At 43.2% G+C, this 21,126-nt stretch overlaps 1 protein-coding gene across 1 annotated transcript in view; it reads left to right on the top strand.

Annotated features, from left to right (window-relative positions):
- niban2a (niban apoptosis regulator 2a) overlaps positions 1-21,126 on the top strand; it is a 228,218-nt gene that overhangs the window by 86,090 nt on the left and 121,002 nt on the right. Inside the window, exon 2 of the mRNA XM_038781793.1 lies at positions 18,360-18,490. Within this exon, the coding sequence (XP_038637721.1) occupies positions 18,360-18,490 (131 nt within the window). The remainder of the gene's footprint in view (positions 1-18,359; positions 18,491-21,126) is intronic.

Genomic DNA, 21,126 nt, shown 5'->3' with positions numbered 1-21,126 from the left:
TTTTGAGGCTGATACTTTCTAAGGAAGCAGGTATCGGTTAATAACACAGGTATCGGTTAATAACACGAGAAAGCGAAGACCTGTAAACAATTGACCAATGTTACATTTTTGGCAATCAGTATAAACTGTCTTTAAACTAACCTCTTGACAATACTTTTCCTTTGCTGACTGATTAGAAATATATGCACTTTTCATTTCAGTATAGTTGATTACAAAATCTATTAGTATTTCATTCTTCAGCTTTCTTCATAGGCCTTGAGTTGTAACCTGGTTACCCATTGCAATGCTGGCAGTTCTGACACTTCACCAGGAAGTATTTACTTTGCGCATTATACTTGACCTTGGATTCAAGGTTTTAATAATAATCTTTATTAGTGTCACAAGTAGTCTTCCATTAACACTGCAATAAAGTTACTGTGAAAATCCTCTCTCAGCCACACTCGGGCATCTGTTGGGTACACAGGAAGAATTCAGAAAGTTCAATTCAACTAAACGGTATGCCGTTTGGGAATTGTGGGAGGAAACCGGAGCATGCTGAGGAAACTCACTCAGACGCGGGGAGAACTTGCAGTCTCCGCAAAACAGTGACCCAAGCTGGCAATTGAACCTGGACCCCTGGTGCTGTGAAACAACAGTGCTAACCACTGTGCTGCCATAAGTTAGTCAATGTGGCTACAGGCTTTCCTTGGATTCAACATTGGGTTGAACAACTTCACACTGTTAACCTTGTCCTCCAACTTGACACTTTGTTATTAGGGTCCCCTGGCTTGTCCCAACACTACATCAACCCTGCCCCACATGGCCATCGACCATTAGTTGTTCAGTTCCACTCCTACTGACCTTTAGTTCTCCTATTAACACATTCTGTTATCCGAGCTTTTGACACTATTAACACTCTTCAGTCCCTAATGGCACCACTAATCACGCCTTGTGTCTATGACATCTTTGCCAATTTTTTCTTAGCTCTGACCTAACTTTCCATTCTGCCCCATCCCCCTCTCCATTTATATAATTGCTCACATTTCTACCCCTCTTCAGTTCCTTAGGGTCAAAACCTTAACTTGTTTCTTTCTCCACAAATGCTGCCAGTCCTGCTGAGTTTATGCAGCATTTTCTGTTTCCATACGATCATCGAATCCCTGCAGTGCAAAAGGAGGCCATTTGACCCATTGAGTCTGCACCAACAATCTAAAAGAGCACCCTATTCCCCGGACAGGCGCCGGAATGTGGCGACTAGGGGCTTTTCACAGTAACTTCATTGAAGCCTACTCATGACAATAAGCGATTTTCATTTTCATTTCATTTTCATATCCAGGCCCACCCCCTGCCCTATCCCCATAACCCCACTAATCTGCACATCTTGGAGAAAACTGGAGCACCTGGAGGAAACGCACGCAAATGCAGGGAGAATGTGCAAATGCCATACAGTCAGTCAAGACCGTAACCTGGGTCCCTGGCACTGAGGCAGAATGCTCGCCACTGTGCTGCCCCTTTTCTTTCTCTCTAGTGGACCCAATCTGGGCAGGGGGTATCTGGGGGTTAGACTCTTGTGCCAGGGTTCCAGTGTAGCAACATTACTGGGATGAAGATATTGGTGACATGATCTCCAAACAGCACCTTATTTAAAGTTGAAGCCCCCACCATGTTGACTAATTTAATTCCAATTCCTGCAATATGTGTTCAGTAGCACAGGAAAGGATGTCTTCCTGAAAGAACCATCTAGACAGTCACTTGAAACACAAAACCGTGAGGTCTTGCTGCAGCTTTATAAAACCCTGGTTAGACTACACTTAAAATATTGTGTCCAGTTCTGGTTGCCACATTATAGGAAGGATGTGGATGCTTTGGAGAGGGTGCAGAGGAGATTTACCAGGATGCTGCCTGGACTGGAGGGCATGTCTTATGAAGAAAGGTTGAGGGAACTAGGGCTTTTCTCACTGGAGCGAAGAAGGCAGAGAGGTGACATGTTAGAGGTGTACAAGAAGCGTGGATAGCCAGAGACTTTTCCCCAGGGTGGAAATGACTGTCACGAGGGGACATAATTTTAAGCTGATTGGAGGAAGGTATAGAGGAGATGTCAGAGGTCGGGTCTTTACACAGAGAGGGGTAGGTGTCTGAAATGCACTGCCAGCTGGGGTGGTGGAGTCAGATTCATTAGAGACATTTAAGCGACTCTTGGACAGGCACATGGACAGCAGTAAATTGAAGGGGTGAATTAGGATAAATGGTCGAAACAACATCGTGGGCCGAAGGGCCTATAGTGTGCTGTACTGTTCTATGTCATACAAGACCACAGACCAAGTGCTGTAAAGTGGGATTAGAAAAGATAGGTGCTCTCTGTCCGCACAGACACAATGGACTGAAGAGCCTCTCTCTGTGCCATAAAGCTCTGACTCTATGGCTTCATTGAAATGTTTCTGAAGTTGCTGTGACAGATTAGATCACCACTCAAACTTTAATTGTATACACTGTGCAATGGAAGCAAAGGAACTTGGTGACTGTTTACAGATGAGATCACTGATATATTTTTGGCCATGAAAGATTCATTGCGTATGTGCTTTATTCATTCTGATTTTACTGCCAAGAGTATGTGGGTTAAAATCGAGTTTCGCGTGTTGGTAGAACATTGGAAATCAACTTTTCCAATAGGTCCATATGAGCAAGAAGAAAGTTCTTCCTTTTGTCTTAGTAAGTGCCAGCAATTGTCTTTTACGACATGCCACTGAATAACCATCACCAATAATTCGCAAACCTGCTGCAATGCAGGCATTTACTTCTTGTGACTCCTGCATTATTTCCAGTGCACCTTTTACCTTTTCCCCTCTTTTGGCATGTTGGAGTAAGTTTCTTTAACTTCTCAGTTGCTTTATCTTCTCCGGGAATGTTTTCTTGAATGGCTTCAATCAAGTCAACATTGCCAAACAGCCATCATAAAGCACAATGAGCGGGATTCTCCCAGCCCCACGCTGGGCCGGAGAATCCCTGCGAATGGGCCACGCCGTCCCAATGCTGGCACGCGATTCTCCGCATATATGAATTTCCCGCCGGTGTGACCAGCTGATAAATCCCGCCCAAAGTCTTATGATCATATTTAGACGATGGATGTTCCCACAGACTTAAGATGCCAACAGTAAAAGCATTGAAATCAGTTAATGAGTCTGCTTCCAGAAAGATCAACCAGCCAAATGCTGAAGAACGTTTGTTTGTAAATGTATTACTGTGTCCAAAATTCCACATTTCAGAAAAGAATAAATAATTATACTGAACTCAAAAGAAATGTGAACAGCAACTGTCATTTTGTACATAATGCCCTCTGTAATGAAATCGGGAAGGAGAATGTTTCCATCCTCTAAACTGATCAGAGTGTTTCCTCCAGGCAAGTCAAACTGAGTCAATGGAAAAGAGTATCAGCATAGCTTCCCGTTTAAAGCTGCTGTTGATATGCTAATACTGTTTAAGCAATTTTAATAAACAGCACAAAGACTTTGTTTGGACAGTTTCAGTTCAATCTAATTCAAATGCGAAAGAATAGACTATTTGTGTAGGTTATTTGAAACTTGGAACACCAACCCCCAACCTTGCACCTCTGTAATGGAGAGTCTTGCAATATGTATGTTTAGTGTTGGCCCCAACTTTGGAGCCGAAGATGGACATCTTGTACAACCAGGCTTTCCTAGGAGAAAAGGTGTTGCCGTTGTCATCTGTCCTGAGTGTATTTATGCCATCAAGTATAAAAACCTCAAGATAGGATGTGCCGCAGTGGTTGTCTGCCATATTGTCTGTTAAAGTTGAATGTCCACTTTATTCGTTGGGAGGGCAGAACCTTATGGGTAAGGGGTAGTCAATTTTAAAACGGAGATGAGAAACTGTTTCTCCCAAAGGGTCGTGAATCTGTGGAATTTGCTACCCCAGAGTGCGGTGGATGCAGGGACAATGAGTAAATTGAAGGAGGGTTACACAGATTTTTAATTAGTAATGGGTTGAAGGGTTATGGATAACTGGCAGGACGGTAGCGTTGTGGCCATGATGAGATCAGCCACGATGGTATTGACTACTCTTGCTCCTTGATTTGTGTCCTAAGAAAGAACTTCTAATTCTACCTTCCAGCTCGTGGCCTGTAGCCCTGTAGGTAACAGCACCTCCAGCACAAATCTGGTGTTAATTAATAAGGGGTTCAGGGGTTATGGGGAGAAAGCAGGTGAAATGGGGATGAGGAACATATCAGCCATGATCGAATGGCAGAGCAGACTTGATGGGTCGAACGTCCAAATTCTGCTCCTCTATCATGGTCTTTGCGGGTGATCTATTTCAGTTACAGTGGGAGTGGATTGTGCTGGTAAATCTGTGTACTCTGGCATTAGCATTATATTTTTGTTTAGAGTGACATGTCGCCTTAACCTGGAGGTATGCTTGAGATCGTTCTTCATGGTATTTACCCTTCTCCAATCTATTTTTCTTTTTAATAATGAAGAAAAAACAGATAATTGTGACTCTGCTATTGGGACGGAATGAGTTTTTCAACTTGCAGTTTGGAGCAGGATTGGAACAACCGTAGAACAGCACGATGATTACATATGTAGTGGTTAGCACTGCTGCCTCATGGCGCCGAGGTCGCAGGTTCGACCCTGGCTCTGGGTCACTGTCCGTGGGGAGTTTGCACATTCTCCTCGGGTTTGTGTGGGTTTTGCCCCCACAACCCAAAAGATGGGCAGTGTGTTTGAATTGGCCACATTAAATTGCCCCTTAATTGGAAGAAATGAATTAGGTACTCTAAATTTAGGGGAAAAAGGGGATTGGAACAGCTATAGACCAGTTTTTATCATTGACACCATCACCAGGCATCAATATTTCCCCTCTGCAGTGGAATTGTGAAAATATTTTCTTTGAAGTTTTATTGTGTATACAGAACACAAAATTACATTAAATCAAGTGCCACTCTCCATAACATATAACCAGTTATATGAATTCACACGTGGCTTACATCTCTGAATCCCCTGAATCCCATTCATGTCTGTTTTTAGTCCTCTGGATGGAAGATGCTTAGTCCTTATTTATTGCCCACTGCTACTTGTCCTGAGAAATTGGTCTTGAGCTGCCATCTTAAACTAATAGTCCTCCTCACGTGAGGCACACACGAGGGCACTAGACACCTTTGCTTCCCCGAGATTCGATTCTCTTGCGCACACTTGGCAACCTCCCGCACCCCCTCACCAACCCCCATATCTGTCTTTGGCAAGCTTGAGGTTGTCCAACATTCTGCTGGCACCGCAAAATTCTCACTGCCGAATTGGATGTGCAGAATTCAGAAGTTTACCAACTGGCCAAACCCGACGCTGGAGAAACTTCCCCAAATGGTTAGATTTTTATTCTGGGGTGATATTGGCAGGGAGGTGGGGGGTGTAGATAATGACCTTGATGCCTTCTGTGCCTACCTGTGCCCCATCCATTTTTCCTTGCGCCTTCCATGCCTATTCACCCTCCATGCCAATTTATCCAGTATCCACCATGGGCAGACCTCCCAGAGCCATGCTGAGATGGATTAAATAAAGTCCTAAATATCTAATGAAGACTTCACTAAAGGGGAAAACACTCTTAATTGATTAAAAACCCATTAATTGCATTTGATCCTTTCCAATATTAATATTATATGCACTCCCTCCCCACATCAAACTCAGCTTATTCCTTTATAATCACTTGGCGTGAACTCAACATGCCCCCTCCCCTCACTGTGATGATAGGTTGTGGAAGCAGTCAAAGGGCACTAATCATATAATGTACCTCGGGCATATGTCAACAAACATCTTTTGAAATTGGAAGCACTGATGAAACTGCAGGCTTTTAAGATTTTCTGAGCAGGGGATTTAAATGACTTGACTGTTCCATATTCAAATCTACTCTGATCACTCCCCAAAAGGTGTCTGGCCTCTCCAAAAGGGTAGCTGTCCTCCAAAGAACTCTGACAGATTTAGGCCTCAGAGTTAGATAGTTGCCCTTCTAAATATGCTGTTGCCTCTACAAACTGTGGATGTGTGAAATTTTCCAGCTCTTTCCCCCACCCCCAGCAAACATGCCAGGTGCTGGGGTGAGACTTGGATTCGGGCTCTGGAGCCATTTTGGCTAAGGGGTCTTCTGCCTCAGCGAAAAATTGGACACAAGCCCCTTTCATCCATCCCTCACCTGTGTTGACTCCTGATTAAGCAAAGCCTCCATTTAAAAAATCTCATTCTTGTTTTCAAGTCCCTCCGTGGCCTTTCCCCTTCCTATTCCTGTAATCCCCTCCAACACTACAAATCTCATGTCTGACTCCTTCAGTTGCTGCCTGTTGCACATCCCGACCCCTATTTTGATTGCTCCACCATTGGTGGCTGTGCCTTCGGCTGTCAATGTCCTCGGCTCTGGCATTTCCTCGTGATATCTCAATGCCTCCCTACTACACTCTTCTTCCTCCTCCTGAGGGACTTATTAAAACTTATCTCTTTGGGCAGCACCGTAGCGCAGTGGTTAGTACGGCTGCCTTACAGCGCCGAGGTCCCAGGTTCGATCCTGGCCCTGGGTCCATGTCCGTATGGAGTTTACACGTTCTCCCCCTGTTTGCATAGGTTTCGCCCACAGAACGCAAAAAATATGCAGGGTAGGTGGATTGGCCACGCTAATTGCCCCTTAATTGGAAAAAAAAATGAATTCGGAACTCTAAATTTATTTTTAAAAATCTTTGATTAAAACCTACCTCTTTGACAAAGCCTGTGGCCGTAATATCCCCTTGGATGGTTTGATGTCCAGTTCTGTTAATGGGTATGTTGGGATGTTTTACCACTTTAATGCTACGTAAATAGAAGTTGTTCTTGATGATTACCTTTCAAGTTTACTAAATCGTCAATGACCTAATAACCAGTCTGAGTCATTCAAAGCTTTTCTGCCCCTGAGGTGTCCAGATTTGAACTCCTTATCAAAGCAGAATCTCACAAGCAAAAGCTTAATTTTTTTGAAGGCATTATTCAGTTGTCTTCATATGCGTTGACCTTGTAAAACATTAATCGCTCTACAGCTAAATAGAGTACATCATTGGACTTGTTTACTGCTCAGCTCGAGTTCAAATGGAGGAAGAATGTTCTGTCTGACTGCAATATGCTCATCTGCCAGCCTGTGCGATCAGGAATGACCATGGTCGTGGTAGACCATGCCTTTGAAAGTGAGGCACAAGGATACTTGCACTTGAATGTTAGATCTAGAAGCTGTGCCCCTGATGAGTTGTAGCTATGCACGAGATGCTGTGGAAAAGGTGTCTGAGAGCAGGAGAGCTCTTCGCATTGGTGAGCAGTGAAGGCGAAGCAATTTGGTAGATGGACACTGGAATGGAATATTGGGCGAGTGACCAATACATGGTACTGTTATGGTGGCAGATTATTTTGCCCCTGCATCTGTTATCAATTCCTGCAGAATAGACGACATTGACATTGTGTGGGCCAACACTAACCAAACACACACACTCTGTCTCGTTTAACATGCCAAAGGACAACCAACCTTGCATCTTCCTTGTAACTGCTATACTGGTCAACCAACCGCAGCTCAATGTTGTTTTAATTTTGGGTTTTCCGTCACATTTTTCTACTTTCCCTCATATATATTTTGCTGTGAATAAATGTGCAGTCATGTATTTTTTAAGTGATCATTTGCCTTTAGATTTGGTGTTTTGGCCCAGTAAGGGCCAAATGAGAATGTAAAAACACAATTATGCATTTAAGATTTTGCCCCGTGCTCTTGCCCTGAGCAGGCCTTGGACAATCTGGGCCTCATTTTGTGGTCCTTTAGCTTTATAGCTGAGATCGTTAAGACAGCACTGAACTCTTTGTGTGAGAGAAATGATGCCCAATAATTTGCTTCCTGAGTGCTGTTTCTCAATCGTCCTTGTACCCAACAGTATGTGTGGCCAGTTCTGTTCAACTAGTGACTCTGCCATTTGACACATAAAGGGGGCCCAATGTTTAATCTTGACCTGTGCTGCTATATGTGGCCACAGCCAGAGCGACAGCATAGGGAATATAATTAATTAAAACATGCTAGGCTTAATGAAGGGAATATCAGACACTAGAATCTATTCCTAATAATTCAACAATAATCCCACACTGGTTAGCACTGCTGCCTCACAACGCTGAGGCCCCGGGTTCGATCCCGGCCCACTGTCCGTGTGGAGTTTGCACATTCTCCCCATGTTTGTGTGGGTCTCACCCCCACAAGCCAAAAGTGTGCAGGGTAATAATCCCACAGTAACCCCTATTGGAAATATACATGGATGTTAAATATGGACAATATGAGACTGTGCAACAGTTTGACAAACATTTTGTTAAAGTTTTTTTTGAATTGAAAGTACCCAATTCTTTTGTTTCCAATTAAGGGGCAATTTAGCTTGGCCAATTCACCTACCCTGCATCTTTGGCTTGTGGGAGTGAGGCCCACACAAACAATGGGAGAATGTGCAAACTCCACAGTGGGCCGGGATCGAACCCGGGTCCTCAGCGTTGTGAGGCAGCAGTGCTAACCACTGCACCATCATGCTACTCTCAGTTTGCCAAACTTATTGTGAATAATAGCTGAGATGAGCATCTTGCTGCAGAACACTGAGCATCTTTGACCGTGTAATAGAGTTATGTATCTGGCTGCCTCATTCACATCTACCATTGCTTGAAGGACTAATAGTTTCTGATTGCATTTGCTAGAGCATATAATCTTCCAGGTTTCATAATGTTTCAGGTTTCACTCCTTCTTCTGAAAGAATGAGAACATTCCAATGTGATTATTCCCCCATCTTCCAAGAACATGAACCTACAGAAAATCTGTTATTGGTGCTAATGTGTGTCCTGCCAGAGTGAGTAGTTTCCTGTTGCCTGCCCCTTTCAAGTTGCTAATCACTGGTGATCCAGGATGAATGGGCATCTTCTGCTGCCAAAGGCATGGCAGCAGAAGAGGGCTGGCAAGGAGGGAGATTCCCTGGTTAGCATGTCTGTAATTATATGCTTTTTAGCTCCAATCTGGGGACTAATTTTTTCTTCGGGGGAATGCCTAGAACAAAACAAATACTCCAGACTTTGCAAACGTTGAGAATTGGCAGAGACTGTGTGAATAAGCACTTGGCTAACGGCAATCAGGAATATTTGTAGTTAAAAAGGTTTTTGGCAACGCTCTCTTGTCATTTCACATTTTGAGAGTACAAGCTAATAAGCAAACAAATTATTAGACCGCATTAAATAAATGGTCATCTTGAGATTTTGACTTAGTGAGGGTTCAAGGGCAAGCCGCTGCTAAGCTATTTCATTGTGCTACATTGGCAAGCCATGTTTTTCCCCTCCATTTGCCTTTTGAAATCGGTGATCTGGAACACACCAGTGCAAAGAACAAAGATAGTACAGCTGTACACTATTATTTCCAGTCCGGTGCATTGAATTTTAAATATACGCCACAAATTTGTTTGTAACGTCACACACGCAATCACATGTGCATATGCTTGCACTGTGCACATCATTTGTGTACAACATAGAAACACAACTTGCAGAGCAGACATTTTTTGCCAACAGAAATTGAAATGGTGTGGAATTTCTTCTAGAGGGCATTGACATTGATTATGATAATTGTTAATGCCTCGGTGAATGCTAAATTAAGTAAAAAAAAAAGCTTACAAAATGGATGTAAGAATGCCAAATTTCCAAAGGATCTATTTATTCTGCATGAGAAAAAGGGTCCAGATCAGTTAGCAAGTCTTATTTGGTCAGTATGTTGCCATAGTGAATGCACCAGAGAGCTATTGTCACCTGTGCTAATGTCTGGACATATTATTTTTGTCTGCAGAGGATGGGTCCCTGTATCTGAATATATGTAGCTTCCAGGGAGAGTAAGTGAGCTATGTTGCGAACCTAGCTGATATATTTGGACTAATTTTTTTTTTAGCACACTCGGGATTGTTCAGCAAGTGCCGACCAAATGCAGAATCACATCGAACGTTCAACATTATGTTCTGAGTTTTGAAGCAAGGGTTGGTTTGAGTACAGTTAGTACAGTGCCAGTTGTGCACAGCTGAAATAGATGCTCTTTGATCTGATCTGTCAGTTGTTTGGGGGGGGGGGGGGGGGGGGGGGGGGGGGGGGGCACAGCCTAGCATCACGCCGACCCTGAAATTCCAACTGTTGGATATTAATTTCAGTGTCCGTGTGATGCCAGCATATGTAGGCTGTACACCCCAACGACTGGCAACCAAAGAGCATGTCACTTTGACTGTCTGCAATAGGCAGAGCTAAAATTGTAGTGTGAATCTAACAGATGTAATCTTAATTAACTCAACTATGATTTTAAATATCCAAAATTGTAATCTTCCAAGGCCATGTTTTGAGTGTGGGTACACTATTACCCTTTTTTTTGGTAGGGGCGAGAAGGATATTGGATTAATTTTTTGTTTTTGTCTGTAGATTTTTATAAAAAATCTGACTTCCAAATAGTGAGTACTTGATTCTGTCTTTGGTGTAGTGTCTTTTTTTTTTTAAATGAAGAAATGCTACTGAAAAATATGCACTCCAGTTAAAAACGATGGACTGATTTAATTCCCTCCAAGCTCCATCCAAAGTGGCCAAGATAGAAGAATAGAACAGTACAGCACAGAACAGGCCCTTCGGCCCTCGATGTTGTGCCGAGCAATGATCACCCTACTTAAACCCACGTAACCCGTATACCCGTAACCCAACAATCCCCCCATTAACCTTACACTACGGGCAATTTAGCATGGCCAATCCACCTAAACCGCACATCTTTGGACTGTGGGAGGAAACCGGAGCACCCGGAGGAAACCCACGAACACACGGGGAGGACGTGCAGACTCCGCACAGACAGTGACCCAGCCGGGAATCGAACCTGGGACCACTGGAGCTGTGAAGCATTGATGCTAACCACCATGCTACCGTGAGGCCCCCTAAGTGATTGAGGCGTGGATTGAAAGCAGCTTTGCTGGGACTGCAATGCCAGGTTCTAGTTTGGGCAGTTAGCCAGAGTTGGCTATTTCTTTAGCGCTTTGATATATGCTGAAGTTTTTTTGTTTAAAAAAAAACAAAAATGGCACACGAGGTGTCGAGAGGTCACTGGATCACAGGTTGGGTTGGCCAAATAGTTCAGTATATGACATGAAAACCATTTTGAAGGAAATAAACAAACTGGCTGGTGAAAATTGTTGGAATAGTGAATTGTGGCATTATTCCCTTCATGTTTTCTGTTTCCCAAACACTTATTTTCCTCCTTCTCAGGCCATGTTTTAATTTGCCCACCCCCAGCATCTCTTCCCAATTGAACACCCTCTTCAGTCACAATGAAACTAGAGGCAGGTTTCGGTATTTTATTTTTTTAAATTCAGAGTACTCAATTCATTTTTACTAATTAAGGGGCAATTTAGCGTGGCCAATCCACCTACCCTGCACATCATTTGGGTTGTGGACGCGAAACCCACGCAAACACGGGGAGAATGCGCAAACTCCACATGCACAGTGACCCAGAGCCAGGATCAAACCTGGGACCTCGGCGCTGTGAGGCAGCAGTGCTAACCACTGTGTCACTGTGCTGCCCTAGTATTTATTTTCTTTAAAGATAATAGCCAACTTGTTGATTTGGTTCAGGTCTATTAAATTTGAAGGAAAATTCAGACACGACAATCACGCAAAGTGTCTGTTTTGCTCTTCGTGAAAGTTAATTTAAATATATTATGTTGAATTTGAAAGGATTTTAATATGCTTTTTTGCCATCTGCTTTTACATTCCCATCACTCTTCATTCACCCTCTTTTAATTACTCCGGTCAAGTTGTCTGGTTTGAATTGCTTCTGTCACAGATGGTCTGTCGGAAATGCTTTAATAAGGTGACACAAGTTTCCACCCTCCCTGATTTGCTCGATTGTGATTGATGTAGTTCCACGACGAATAGATGTTTTGCATCAGGATTTGCCCGTGTTTATATACGATAGCAACCAAACTCCCAATTAAGGTGCCATCTCCTTTCAGTGGAAGTAAAGCCATATTATACCAGCTCCTGCAATCGTCATTTAGAAACACTGTAGATTACATTACTTGTAATATAAAAGACAAACGAGTAAATGCTTGTTACATTACATTTTGAATATTTTCATTTATTTCTTGTGCAGCCATGAGGCTGAACAGGTAAAAAGGATTTTCTGCCAAAAGTTGGTGCAGAATTGAATTTTAGTCAGCACTAATGTCACCATTATCTGCCTTTGTGCCTTCTGTAATGTTTCGTCACAACCTGCCGAATGTATTGGAGCACAGAGCAGAGAAATGCCCAGGGATTGGTTATGCATGAAGACCCCATCTTCTCTACCTTGCTCCCATCCTGAGGTGTGGTGATCCTCGGGTTAAATCACCACCAGTTGGCTTTCCCCCTCGAAGGGGAAAGCAGCCTATGGTCATCTGGGGCTACGATGACTTTACCATACCAGTCTGCAAAGGATTTCCTAACCATGAAAACTACACAGCTTCAATAAGATAAGTCCCCTGGGCCAGATGGGATTTATCCTAGGATTCTCTGGGAAGCCAGGGAGGAGATTGCAGAGCCTTTGTCCTTGATCTTTATGTCGTCTTTGTCGACAGGAATAGTGCTGGAAGACTGGAGGATAGCAAATGTTGTCCCCTTGTTCAAGAAGGGGAGTAGAGACAACCCTGGTAATTATAGACCTGTGAGCCTTACTTTGGTTGTGGGTAAAATGTTGGAAAGGTTATAAGAGATAGGGTTTATAATCATCTTGAAAAGAACAAGTTGATTAGCGATACTCAACACGGTTTTGTGAAGGGTAGGTCATGCCTCACAAACCTTATTGAGTTTTTTGAGAAGGTGACCAAACAGGTGGATGAGGGTAAAGCGGTTGATGTGGTGTATATGGATTTCAGTAAGGCGTTTGATAAGGTTCCCCACGGTAGGCTATTGCAGAAAATAAGGAAGTATGGGATTGAAGGTGATTTAGCGGTTTGGATCAGTAATTGGCTAGCTGAAAGAAGACAGAGCGTGGTGGTTGATGGCAAATGTTCATCCTGGAGTTCAGTTACTAGTGGTGTACCACAAGGATCTGTTTTAGGGCCACTGCTGTTTGTCATTTTTATAAATGACCTGGAAGAGGGTGTAGAAGGATGGGTTAGTAAATTTGCAGATGACACGAAGGTCGGTTGAGTTGTGGATAGTGCTGAAGGATGTTATAGGATACAGAGGGACATAGATAAGCTGCAGAGCTGGGCTGAGAGGTGGCTGATGGAGTTTAATGCGAAAAAGTGTGAGGTGGTTCACTTTGGAAGGAGTAACAGGAATGCAGAGTACTGGGCTAATGGCAAGATTCTTGGTAGTGTAGATGAACAAAGAGATCTCGGCATCCAGGTACATAAATCCCTGAAAGTTACCACCCAGGTTAATAGGGCTGTTAAGAAGGCATATGGTGTGCTAGCCTTTATCAGTAGGGGCATTGAGTATCGGAGCCACAAGGTCATGCTGCAGCTGTACATAACTCTGGTGCGGCCGCTCCTGGAGTACTGTGTGCAGTTCTGGTCACCACATTATAGGAAGGATGTGGAAGCTTTGGAAAGGGTTCAGAGGAGATTTACTAGGATGTTGCCTGGTATGGAGGGAAGGTCTTATGAGGAAAAGCTCAGGGACTTGAGGTTGTTTTCGTTAGAGAGGAGAAGGCTGAGAGGTGACTTAATAGAGACATACAAGATAGTCAGAGGGTTAGATAGGGTGGACAGTGAGAGTCTTTTTCCTCGGATGGTGATGACCAACACGAGGGGACATAGCTTTAAATTGAGGGGTGAGAGATATAGGACAGATGTCAGAGGCAGTTTCTTTACTCAGAGAGTAGTAGGGGTGTGGAACGCCCTGCCTGCAACAGTAGTAGACTCGCCAACTTTAAGGGCATTTAAGTGGTCACTGGATAGACATATGGATGAAAATGGAATAGTGTAGGTCAGATAGGCTTCAGATGGTTTCACAAGTCGGCGCAACATTGAGGGCCAAAGGGCCCGTACTGCGCTGTAATGTTCTATGTTCTATAATACTAACTTTCAAAAGGGAATTGAATAAATCCTTGAAATAGAAGAAATTGCAGGGTATGGGGGAGCGAGGCAAATTGGACAGTTTTAAAAATAGCCAGTATAGGCAAAATGGTCTGAATTATCTCCTTTTTGTGCCCTTGGGTTTTATGAAGGTATGTGGTATAATTTCTGGTGGAAATATAGCATTTACCTTTCATGTTCTATGCTTCTTTGTTTTATTCTCCCTTGTGTCGCCTGGTTCTGCAGTACCTCATCATAATTAACAAAGTTGAACACACTTCTTGAAAGCAGAACTACTCTTTTGTATTATATATGGGACAAAAAATAACTGGCGGTGAATTAAAGCAGTAACTTAATCTCCAGTCTCTTCTTTTTCTGTTAGGGATTCTCGCATTATAAGATCTGAATTAAAAGAGCACATTGTAACTCAATCGCTCAATATCCTATTATGCATATTGAGTTGTAATCATTAGGTCATGTTACAATATTTGACATTGTGTTGTTATCCAACCTCCTCATTTCCTGGCGATGGCTTCCAAAAATCTGTAAAGAGGATGGGAACTAGGAAGGTATCCAAATTGCATTGGTATAGTATGTCAGATTGGTGTATCTTTAAAAAGCATGATGCATATGACCGAGAAGTAACAAAGGCTGCATTTGTGCTCTTTTATGGTAATAAACCACTTGATTGCAGGCTCCCAGGGAAAGAAAACTGTTTGTGTTCTGTCAACTTTCAAAAACAGGCCAACATCTGGAGACAGCTGGGATGCATGTTGAAGCGCCTTGAGTTTACTTATGTCTGTACTTATACTGTCCCTGTCTTCTGATGAAACTCCGTTGCAGGATGCAAACAAGGGAATGTTTAAGGAAAACACAAACCACTAATTGTTTATTCACTGATTTAATCAAACTGAATCACACTGCATTGGACTTTACCAGGTGGACGTAGTGAAAATGTTATTCTACTTTAGCTCCCCTCAATGTACTTCTAATGTTTTCATTAGCTGCTCATGTTCCGATGAAGATAGGACATATTGAGCCAAACTGTGTTCTAATTAATGCTCTCATTTCTGGTAACATTTCTAATGGTTCTTAAAGTTGGCTGTTTAGTTGGCAGAGGGTGGTTCAGTTTTTCTTCTTCTGGGTATCGTTTTTTTTTTTGGGGGGGTGGGGGGGGGGGGGCTTCACATCGTTTAAAACTAAATTCAAACCTTGTTCTTTCCATCTTCACATGATAGCAAGAAACGGCTGAAGGCACTGGACACTGCAAGTGCTATAGGCCATGACAATATTCCAGCAATAGTACTGAAAACTTGTGCTCCGGATTTTGCTGTGCCCCTATCTGAGGTGTTCTAGTACAGCGACAAGACTGGCATCTGCCTGGCATGGTGGAATATTGCTCTGTTATGTCCTGTACAAAAGATACAGGACAAATTCAATTCGGCGAATTCCCACCCCATCAGTCGACTCTCTATCATCAGCAAATTGATGGAAGGGATCATAAATAGTGCTATCAAGTGGCACCTACTCAGCAATAACCTGCTTGTGGATGCTCAGCTTGGGTTCTCCCAGGGTCACTCTAACTTAATGACAGCTTTGGTTCAAACATGAACAAAAGGGCTGAATGAAAGAGGGAAGAGTAACTGCCCTGGACATCAAGGCAGCATTGGAGCAAATATGGCATCAAGGAACTCCAGCAAAACTGGAGTCAATGGAAATTGGAGAGGAGGTGGGTGAGGGAAACTCGCTGGTTGGAGCGATACCTGACATAAACCAAGATGATTAGGGTGGTGGAGGTCAATCATCTCTGCTCCAGGACATCACTGCAGGAGTTCTTTAGGGTAGTGTTCTAGACTCGACCATCTTCAGTTACTTCACTAATGATCTCCCTTCTATCATAAGCTCAGATGGGAATGTTTGCGGATGATTACATAATGTTCAGCACCATTCACAACTCCTTGGAGACTGAAGCAGTTCATGCCAAATGTAGGAAGACCTGGAGAATATGCAGGATTGGGCTGACAAGTGGCAAGTAACATTCACATCACAAAGTGCCAAGCAATGACCATCTCCAATAAGAGAGAATCTAATCATTGTCCTGTCACAAAGCACGCTAATGTTGTCTGAGGACATCCCAATCCGGCAGCCCAGCCGGGGGGGGTTGCTGTGTATAGTTTGACTTTATTTTTGTGTGAGGAGACCAGTGATGGCACGCTGAGAATAAAGAGCTGAATTATTAAAGCCGATTTATTATAGTAAAGACAAATACACACAACTGGGACTACTCTATTATCATGCAATTTAAGATGTATAAATTCTTAAACACACACAGTTTATATGTACCCCTTGTTCCAAAATATATCGACAATACTTGGAACTCCGTTAGACTCCCCAAAGCAACATCCAAAATAAATCTCCAGCTCAATGTTGCCGTGCAATACAGGGATGATACTCCAGTCTGGGAAATGTTCTTTCCTAGTCCGGCAAAGATATTAAAAATGTTAATATGAAGATTTTATGCACTGACTTGGCTCTTAAGGATTAGAGGCTTGTTACCTGTAAACTTGACTTCAGGCCTGGTGGCTGGAAATTGGCTTCTCTGCTAGATGTTAACTACTTCTATGGCTTTTGATTGTTGGGCCAATTATACCTTTGCTCTCTTTGATTGTGCTTTGTCTATTTGGTTGCCTGCCCCAACAACTTCCTTGACTATGTATTAACATAAGTATACCTTGTTGACCTTCCCAATCTTCTATCAACTTGTTTCTCCTCATAAACTATTCCCACCTGATTCTTATCCACAGTCTTCTAATTTCATTATTGGGAGAGGCTCCTATGCACGGAGCCATTTTGAATACTGTGCTGCAGTATCTAGCAAGATTTCTGCCTGTTGCTTTTTTGTAAAATTTGCTTACTACTGTTGCTCGACAGATTTCTGATGGGTCCTTGCCATTCAATGGCATTACAATTGCGGAATCCCCCACTATCTACATCCTGGGGTTATCATTGATCAGAAATTAAACTGAACTAGCCATAGAAATACTGTGGCTGGGGTGGAACCCACTACACTGGCCTGGATGAGTGCAGCTCCAAATACACAAGAAGCTCAACACCATCCAGGGCAAAGCAGCCCTCTTGACTGTTACTCCATCCACAAATATTCAAACCCTCCACTACCGACGGAAAGTGATAGCCGTATGTACCATCTACAAGATGCACTACAGGAGCTCGCCAAGATTCCTCAGGCAGCATCTTCCAAACCCAAAACCACTACCATCTAGAAGGACAAGAGCAGTGGGTACCTGGGAACCCCACCACCTGGAATCCCCTCCAAATGACTCGCCATCCTGAATTGGAAACTTATCCCTATTTCTTCACCGTCGCTGGGTCAAAATCTTGGAATTCCCTCTCTGACAGCACACTGGGTGTACCTATGCCTTTGACTGCAGCGGATCAAGAAGGCAGCTCAGCACCACCTTCTGAAGGGATGGGCAAGTAGGGATGGGCAAGTGGCTTAACCAGTGATGCCAAAATCTCATAAATAAGTTTCAGACCATTAAGCAGATTGGCACTTAGCTGATATCCTGGATAAGGGGAAATTGCAAAGAGGTAGATGTAGTACGTGCACTGACATTCTATTCAGACTTTAATGTCCTGTGGGAGACACTTACATTAACGCACAAATGAGTTGAGTACAGGTAACCTGTACAAAAGGAACTGAGAGCAATTCACTGACATTGACTGTGGATGTGGAGAGCCTGTGTCAGTTTGCAATCAGTCTGCAGTTTCACAGCTCCTTATTTTTGCCATTGATATCGGAGACTACTTGGTCCTGACACGTGCACTCTAGTTGACTGTAGTATACGGCACAACAAGAATAACCCCATCGTTAAAGTTATCTGTGTCCCTAACATTTCAAAATCTACAAAGGTTTTTCCACTGAACTTGCCTGGGTCAACATTTGAAAGTCACTACATAACCCATTTTACCTTCGGAGTGATGGCAGTATTCCTAAGAAAGGGGAAATAATTAAGAGATTTTCACTTCTAGCGGTATGCAACATTGAAAGCTCTACAGCTGTTCTGGCCAATGGAAGGTATACTTATTGTGTGAAACTATTTTCAAATTGGTTGAAATAGTTGGAAATATCGCACCTTTCAGCCATATAAACGAGCATAGAGAGACTTTTCACTTGAAGGCATTGTTTCGACATATTCGAGTAGGTGAATTGCAATTCTTCTGACTCAATTTGTGCTCAGTTCTGTGTATCACTTGTGTTTTTCAGAAAGGACTGGGAAGATTCTGGATGAGTTTTTTCAGTTCTTCGAGGAGCAATATCCATTGGCTCTCTTCAATAAGATCCGGTATGAGGTTGAAGAAAATGGGGGACCGCAGCCTCAACTACTTCAAAGAAAGGCAAGTAAAATTGAACTACTTTGGGTCTTGCCATTCACTTGGACACTGAATTTCCAAAAGGGATTGAAGAAAGCAGGTGATTGAGCTCCGTGCACTGAAATGGAGGAGGCAGTGGTGGGAACAAAGGGACTGAAACTGTGAATATTGGATACCAAGAATTTTGTGGCTGGAAAAAAACTTTTGTAATGTTTGTTTTGATCATTTGAATGAGATGACATAATAGTGTCCAGAGGGATAATGTGTATGATGGTAACCCTTTCTTAATCTCTAATTTTAGATTCAATTGGCTGAAATATTCTAGCATTCTAACATTCCTGCTCTCATTATTACCTGACAAGATAGAACATACAGTACAGAAGGAGGCCATTTGACCCATCGAATCTGCACCGACCCACATAAGCTCTCATTCTACCCTATCCCCGTAACCCAGTAATCCCTCCTAACCCTTTTGGTCACTAAAGGCAATTTATCATGGCCAATCCACCTAACCTGCACGTCTTTGGACTGTGAGAGGAAACCGGAGCACCCGGAGGAAACCCACGCAGGCACGGGGAGAACGTGCAGACTCTGCACAGACAGTGACCCAGCAGGTAATCGAACCCGAGACCCTGGCGCTGTGAAGCCACAATGCTAACCACTATGTTATCGTGCTGCCCTACAGCCCCAAGGAGTCCAATGGCTGATCTACAGCCCCAAGCTAATGGGTCAGACTTCATATCACTGCTCTCAAATCTCATCAGATTTTAATTGGGTATCAGCAAACAAATAAGCTGTGAACAGTGTGCATGAAGCCTTACTTAATGTCGCATGCCACCCGTCGCATGCTTTAGCCTAATGGTGCTAATGACTAATGGTGCTAATGACCTGTTGTGTGTACTGAGGGTCCTTCTTGGTCTTGGCATGATAGCATTGGGATGTAGTCAGATGCAATCCAGCTGCCACGTTTAAGCGCAGACAACAGGAACTATGCAAAGCTGCAGTCCATACAGCCCATCGAGCCCGTCCAAGGGGATCACACAGCAATATATACATCAAATCCACTTTTCCATTCTATTGCTATACATCTCGGTGCCCAACGATGTGTCAATCAAGGTAAAATCATATTGACCCCTCTCGTTTAATGGATTAGCTCAGTTGGCTGGACAGCTGGTTCAATCCCCGTGCTGGCTGAGGTTATTCATGTTCTTCTCAACCTTGTCCCTTGCCTGAGGTGTGGTGACCCTCAGGTTAAATCATCACCAGCCAGCTCTCCCCACTCAGAAAGATAAGCATCCAATAGTCATCTGGGACTATGGAGACTTTACTTACTTTTTAAAACCATTTATCTTTAGTTTTGAAATCTTTACCTGCCATTTTCCTTGTCCTTATCTAGTAAGCTTAGCTGCTTTGATTAATTTGTGCTTCCCAGCGCATGCATGTTTTGAATAAGCTTATTAGCTGTTGGATCTTCGAATTTGAAATGTAAATAGAACCTGTTGCAGATAGGAAACCAAGCATATGTTTGACATAATGAGGTAAAGAACCATTCAGTAACATTGTTTCAATCGGGATATCATCGGTTTACCTTGAAGCCAAATGAATCAAAATGTTCAAATTCTTGAGTCTCTGCTGCATCACGTTGTTTGGAGGGGGTGATCCCCGCATATTTGGATGTCGGCCTTAACTTAATTGTCGCCCTTTCACCTACGAGTCAGAAGGTCGTGGGTTCGAGTCCCACTTTTGAGATTTCCTAAGCTAGGCGTCCCGAATCCTGAGGTGCCATCTTTCCGGGAAGTCAAACTGCGGCCCTGCCTGGTCAATTCATGGCATTATTATCCCATAATTCGAATGCGTCAGAATTCCCCCAGTATCTTGACCAATACTTAGCCAGCCACCAACATCATTACAACAGATAGATAGATAATAATGCTGCGGTTTTGTATCTCTACAAACAACCCCCCCCCCCTCCCCCCCCAAGCCGTTTGTGATGTGCCAGTTAATAGAAGATGGAAACAACACCGTTTTTCTGTAACGTACAGATGTGCAACATCTGCTTTTTATGACTTCCAGAGTAAGACGACTGATGTTAGGCAGGTTGGTTCGACGTTGACTGCAACTGGATGCAGGGAAGCTAGAAACAAACGTCTGACACAGGAGATGATCCAACAATTATTTAACTATGGACTGCTGTACATGTTCAGCTGTGGGTTGACACTCTACTAATCCAACTGATGACCTCTTACTGGCTTGACCAGACTTACTAGCTACCGCATGGTAATAGTGCTCACTAACTTGTGCACTCTGACTGTCTCAGTAGCTGGGTCCTGAGAGAGGGAGAGTCTGTGGGCTTTATAGTGGTGGTGTCCTGTCTGGTGATTGGTTGTTCTGTGTTGTGTGTTCATTGGTCATCCTGTGTGTCAATCACTGCCTGTCTGCATCTCATTATATACATGAGTGAATATTATGACAACGACATGCTGAGCCAACTAACAGCCTTGTCACTGGACAAGTATTCGTGTGGTAGCTGAATGACTGATGCTCTATTTACTGCCTAAAAGAGTTAATTGTGTAACTGTGATTTTCAACAGGAAGCTGGGGGATGGGAGAGTGATATTTGCACAATGACTTCAGCCCTTTCCCTCTAATATTTTTCAGTG

The sequence above is a fragment of the Scyliorhinus canicula genome, chromosome 21 (assembly GCF_902713615.1).
Source record: "Scyliorhinus canicula chromosome 21, sScyCan1.1, whole genome shotgun sequence".
Taxonomy (NCBI): domain Eukaryota; kingdom Metazoa; phylum Chordata; class Chondrichthyes; order Carcharhiniformes; family Scyliorhinidae; genus Scyliorhinus; species Scyliorhinus canicula.
Note: the sequence above shows the minus strand (reverse complement) of the source record. Positions and strands in the feature narration are given on the sequence as shown.